This window comes from Frankliniella occidentalis, unplaced genomic scaffold (assembly GCF_000697945.3).
Source record: "Frankliniella occidentalis isolate FOCC.00 unplaced genomic scaffold, Focc_3.1 Scaffold21, whole genome shotgun sequence".
NCBI classification, from domain to species: domain Eukaryota; kingdom Metazoa; phylum Arthropoda; class Insecta; order Thysanoptera; family Thripidae; genus Frankliniella; species Frankliniella occidentalis.
Window position 1 is genome coordinate 736,714 of NW_026267151.1, and position 5,983 is coordinate 742,696.

At 50.6% G+C, this 5,983-nt stretch overlaps 1 protein-coding gene across 5 annotated transcripts in view; it reads right to left on the reverse strand.

Annotated features, from left to right (window-relative positions):
• Window positions 1-5,983, reverse strand: part of LOC113204501 (monocarboxylate transporter 10) — a gene marked incomplete at its 3' end in the record, with an annotated part of 28,026 nt that continues 22,043 nt past the window's right edge. For all 5 annotated transcript variants that reach the window (XM_026419686.2, XM_026419685.2, XM_026419689.2 and 2 more), the window contains 10 exon segments: window positions 1-1,175; window positions 1,424-1,549; window positions 1,712-1,951; window positions 2,048-2,270; window positions 3,125-3,358; window positions 3,864-4,276; window positions 4,440-4,769; window positions 4,906-5,191; window positions 5,344-5,448; window positions 5,588-5,712. In XM_026419686.2, coding sequence (XP_026275471.1) covers window positions 1,006-1,175; window positions 1,424-1,549; window positions 1,712-1,951; window positions 2,048-2,270; window positions 3,125-3,358; window positions 3,864-4,276; window positions 4,440-4,769; window positions 4,906-5,191; window positions 5,344-5,448; window positions 5,588-5,704 — 2,244 coding nt within the window. In that variant the 5' untranslated portion in view covers window positions 5,705-5,712.

Genomic DNA, 5,983 nt, shown 5'->3' on the forward strand with positions numbered 1-5,983 from the left:
TTCATTGGTGAGCTGCACTTGGTCCCCATAAAATTATCAGTATAAAAATACAATTGATTACTCCTATGTACACATATGTCTACAGGTATTGATATCAAATAATATCATGCACAGCCATTAGGATATACCACGCATCAGCGCATAGTTACTCTAAGACAAGAATCATATGCAGTCGATAACAATTATTACTATTCTTTTTGAGCGCACCTTACGACCTGAAATTAAAAAGGGTAAGCATTGAGGCTGGCTGCAAATGCAGTTTCAAATTTGGAGTATAGCACGGATACATCTTTGAATAATGACGTTGTAAATGATTTATCACATTTCAATTCATGGTACAGGAGCCAGACTCCAAGTTAATTGGCAGCTAAGATCTATTTTCTCACTCTCACACACAAACATACAAACACGAGCGCAAACGCATACACACGATCAATAACAATTAAAACACAATCATGCGTACTGATACTGCTATTTGTTAACACAAATTATTTCTAAACACTTGTCATTCTTGCAGTAGAACAATTGAATGATTTATACGTAAATATTATAAATACAGCCTCCTGTCTGGCACTGTTTTCACTATTGTGTCAGGAGATCAACGAATAACTTGCACAGCACAACTTTCAGACAAAGCGCACGCAAAACAGGCACACAGACATCACGCGGCATACTTAATACAGATCTCGTCAGCTCGTTACTTCTTACAGAAGAATCTGACTGATTGCTTAATTGGCTCACGGAGCCAATGATCCAGAGGAAGAAAGCGGTGCGCTCTCTCGTGGGTGGCACAATGGACACGCAGAAAAAGAAACTTGTCGCATTCAAGGTGTGAGCAACTCATTCTGATTTGGGTCCTTCCCAGTCCGGCCTCAACACGACTCATCCGCTCCAAGGACTTCCCTCGTGACGGTGGCCGCGCCTGCTGGGCGGCTGCTGGGACGGCAGCATGCGATTCTTTTCTCTGACCGCCCCTCTCTCTCTCACACACACACGGCCACACGCTCACACCACCTTGGCGACAACTTGTGTGTCCTTGTCGGCCTGGGCGTTGCGCTTCTTCTCCCAAGCGTTGACCATGTTGAGTGGGTAGCACATGACGGCCGAGAGCGTGATGAGGATCCCAGCCAGGTAGAAGGTGTAGTCGAAGCCACCAGTCGCGTCCTTGAAGGCACCTGCAATCAAATAGTGCGTGTCAGAGGCGAGTCCGTTGTGTATGGGGAAGAAGAATGAGGGAATGGGAGTGAGCAGGCATGTAAAAGATCCATAGGCTCTCTGCAGTTGCAGTTGTAATCGCCTCGACCATGCGCAAAGTAGTGGTAAGTACACCATAGCTATTTCGGAGTGCAGCGTATGTTTGCCATGAAGTGTTTTGGATGTCCGAAACGGTCCAGCCCTTAGCAAGCTGTTACTTAACCCTTACCGGCGATAGGTGTTCCCATGCAGGCAGCTACACCCTGGAACAGCAGGAGCAGTCCAAAGGCGTTCGTCAGCTTGTCCAGGCCGAGAAGTTCCACAATCAGGATGGATCGGAGTGACGCGAAGCACGCTGCAGAAATTTAAGATTTGTTCAAGGAACTTCCGTGATCCAAAAGGCGGCCGGGTTGCCTACTCGCCCCTGGCCCCGAGCCGTAAGACACCCGACGATGTCTTACAACTTACAACTGAGGACGGGGCGAGAAAGCTACCAACATATTTGCATAGCTCATACCAATGGCAAGTCCGAAGACGGTGGTGTACGAGAACTGGTAGGCTGCCGTGAGGGACAGACCCGAGAGCATGGTGCCAACACCGCCCAGGGTGAGAGACACGTTGTTGATGAGCAGCGCGTTTACGCCCGGCATGGAAGAAAGCACGCCACAGGCCACACGAGCCACCGTGTTGCTGATGCCGATAGAGGGCACCAGCCATAGGGCTGAGGACTCTTCCCATTTACCCTCTACCGCTCGGGCTGAAAGAGAGAGGAGGGGTGTGTGACGACGAGCTCGTGGGAAAAGTGAGATAGCAACAAAAAGTTTTTTGAGAATTTTCGCCAAACAAGACTCACCTTTCAGGTAGCAAAAGGGTACGTAGAAGCCCATCATGGTGAAAAAGCCGGACATGGCGAGCAACAGGAAGGTTGGTGAACGGAGCAGCGAGAGGTCCAGCATAGTGTACAGCGTCCTGCGCACGGCCTCAGGGCATAGGCTGCACGTCTGCGACGACTCCTCGGCCAAGTCGGCTTTCGTGGGCAACCGCGTGACAGACATGGTGTAGTCCAGAGCCGATACCTGTACCAAACGGACTCGTTAGAAACACGTGTTATGGCAACGCTTTGAAGTCCAGCCCACCCACTCAATGCCCGCTCAAAGAACGGCGCTGTCTGCGTCTGTAACGATAACACCAAACGAAATTCTCGTTCCTCCGGTTTCGTTTAACTTTTTCACCACAGCCAATAATACTATAAATTAAAATAGTCGCAAAAGTAAAACAAGAAAGTCTGTTTGGGTGGCCGGTTGGATAGTTATACAGTCCGCGCAGCATCATTGTAGGGCGTTGTCTCGTCCGACACATTCTAATTCATAAATGAACAACAGGCGACACTGCTCCATCTGATCTGACTCCAATCAATGAGAAAGGATGACCTTCACTTTCATCGTTTACAATTCAGTCATCGTTGTTTTCTAAAGCAAACACTGTGTGTGTGTGCGTGCGTGTGTGTTTGCGCGCGCGCCACACAACCCTACACTCACATTTGGCGCCGAGCACAGAGCTACTACTACCCCAACCACCATCGTCACTAAGGGAAATATTTTCTGCGAGGCAATAAATGTTTGTCTAACGCTTCCAACTTTGTCCCAAAGCCCGAAAATAGAAATTGCCTCACTATTCAATTTGTGTCTTGAGCTAAAAAAAATATGTAAAGTGTTTCATGGTATCATCTGCTTAAAAGGCAGTTTCCTTGGGCTGGACTCCAAAAACGGGTTCTGCGAAAAGGTTTCAAACGGGACACTAAACGTAGTCCTTGCCAGAATTATCTTTCTTCTTAGTGCGCTAGTTGCGGGTGCGGGCCATTGATAGAAGCCAAACGTCCAAGCTGAGCTTCAACGTTATGTTTTAAATATAATAAACGACCGTTCTTTACCTTGGAGCCGTACTCAGGCAGGCGTTGCAATGAGGCGCCAAAGAAGATGTCGTCCCTGTACATGGGCCTGGCGCCGGTGGCCCTGGGCGTGCCGTTGGCACCGTGGTGCGTCCTGCGGCCGCTGTGTGACTCCGACTGGGCGCGCTGCCTCCGGGGTACCACAGCGGAGCCACGTCTCTGCTCGGGCGTCAGTGCCTTGGCCACGCGCGGCGAGGACGGAGGGGTGACGCCATCCTGCAAACACATGGACAATTTTTAATTAGGTACATTTTTCAGCTGGTCCACCCAAGAAAGCGGACGTTTTTTTTACGATATCATTTCCCTCAGAGCGATTTGACCCTGGCCCTCGGTCACATAAAGTACTCTCCACTAATCAACTGGACATCTAAAGGGATAGTCGCGTCACCCTTGTCGTCCACTTGTATTCGGAAAAATGCACTTGTAAACAAGTGTTTAATTTTGCACGTCAATTGCATGAACAAGTTCAATTGTGATGAGTGCAGTCACTGAAAACTGCGCAATGACGATTGTTGATCACTATATAAAGATGCCGCAACAAGGAGCACACTGTTGGTTTTCGTGAGTGTTCTTCAAAACGAAAAAGAACCGCTTGTCCTTGTCTGAGCGCCTGTACAACTTCAGGGTAGGCCGACCCGCACGACACGGGTGCGTGCAATTGCCTACCCACCAGGCGCCCTGCGTCCTGCGTCTCTAAGCGTCTGCACCGCTCCGCACTTACCCGGATGGGCGCGCTGAGGCGCTTCTCGCTCTTGCTGAGGTCGCCGTTCAGGTGGTTGCCGTGGTGCTGTTGGTGGGCGTGCCCCTTGTTCGGGGTGACGGACACGTCCAGGGAGAGGCACGAGGCCTTGAGGACTCGCGTGGACGCCCCGAGGACCTGCGCCGCCGTAGGGTAGTTGTTGTTGGCGCCGTGGTCGTGCAGCGAGGCCGTGCTGTGCGCACGCAGTTCGTCTCGGGCGCGCTTGATGCGCTGCAGAAGTGGGAGCCGCTGCTCGCCGGCGCCCTCGTCCTTGGCAGCCGCCGCCTCGGCGGCCTCGAGCTCCGCAGCCTTGATGGGGTCGTATGGCACCTCTACCTTGGTGGGCTGGAGCGGCCGGAACAGAGCCCCCATCAGTGATAGCGAGAGCACCATGCCTGTCAACATATCGAGGGTGAACTCATGTTATTCGAGCTGTGCCTGCCTCTGACTTTCGCGGAACGCTCAAAAATATAAGAAAATAGAAAAACACTATGAAAGTTTGAAACTGATTGTAAGCTTTTATCGTTTGGATCGCAAATACAAAAACTGTGTGCTTACCGCCCTGCACCAAGAGAAGGCCTTTCCAGCCGAGGTGCGCGATGATAGCCTCGCAAATAGGCCCCATGAGGGTGGTGCCGATGCCACTGCCGCACACCGCAATGCCCGTGGCCAGCGCACGCCACCGCTCAAAGTAGAAGCCTGTCGTGATGACGGAGGGCACGTAGATCATGCCGAAGCCGATCCCACCCAGCAGGCCGTACGAGAGGAAGAGGAACTGGACGCTAGTAGCCATGGAGGAGAGGGCAAAGCCCGCGCCACCCAGCACCGCACCCAGAATGGTGACCAGGCGAAAACCATACCGATTGGCCAGGGCTGACACGAAAGGACCTGTGGAAGAAAGCAGGTTATCCGCAGGTGTCACCAGATAATAAAATAAGAGACAAGGAAGGCAAAGGGGTGGTTATTCGAACAAAATGATTAATGATGGACACAATTAACTCGTTTTTATTTTCATCCAGCTCACCTGCCATGAGGTAGAAGCCCGTCTGCAGCGAGCCGACAAGCGCCACCTCAGATTGGGCCACTCCAAACTCTTCTACGAGCAGCGGCTGCAGCATGCCGAACGTGAAAATGATGCCGTCTACCACCAGGTTACACATGAAAGATGCAGCTACGATGACCCAGCCCCAGCCGCCATCAGGTGGAACAACCATGTACGTCGTCATGGTAAGGGGCTCGTCTTCTAAGGCCGTCTTTTCCTCGAGCAGTTCATCAGGGACCTCATTGCCATCAGCGTCCGTCACCGAAACCTACAATGAAGGAATTCGAATAATTCAGACGTGATAAGTTTACAGTTTTCTCGATAACTCACTACCATTTTGTCTCCCGATAACATTTTTTAGAGTAGTCGCAGCTTTAATTTGACTATTATGTCCTCATGATTTAATATGTTGTTTCTTACCAAGGTCTCTCTAGGGTGGGAAGCTGTTGGTGTAGGAGTAGCAGGCGCCGTAGGCTGAGTGGATCCGCTGCCCGAGGGGCTGGCCCGATCCGAATCTTCGCTTTTCTAAAGAAGGGAAGGGAAAGGAAGTGCGTCAGTTATATCGATGAAAACCATCGGCAAAAAACAACATTCCTCCATGAAACAGAAAACAAAAACCTCATGCGTTCTTTCAGTGCTTGAAAAGATGTACATTTTCTCTTACCCAGTCATCTTTATTCATGGATCCGGAGCTGTTGAGCTGCAGAGCGTCTCCGTAGTCCTCACTGGGACTAGAAGGGTGTAGGCCCTGCGGGTCTAGATTTGAATACTGTGACGGCATCGTGGAGTCTGCAAATAAATAAATATACACATGCGTCAGAAAATTCTATGGGGCAACCTTACAAAAACGGGAAATTTGAGAAATGTAAGTGGATGGAGAAGATAAAGACGTTGCTACTGGGGAAAGTAAGGGGCCTAGGCGATAGTAATGGAGGCATGTGTCCAGTTATGTCGTGGCTTGGCAGGCCCCGAGGGAGGGCCGGCATCACAGCAGCCAATATGCAGGGGATGGTGTAGGTGTAAACAACAAAAAAGCCAGCTTCTCTGGATGATTATAATC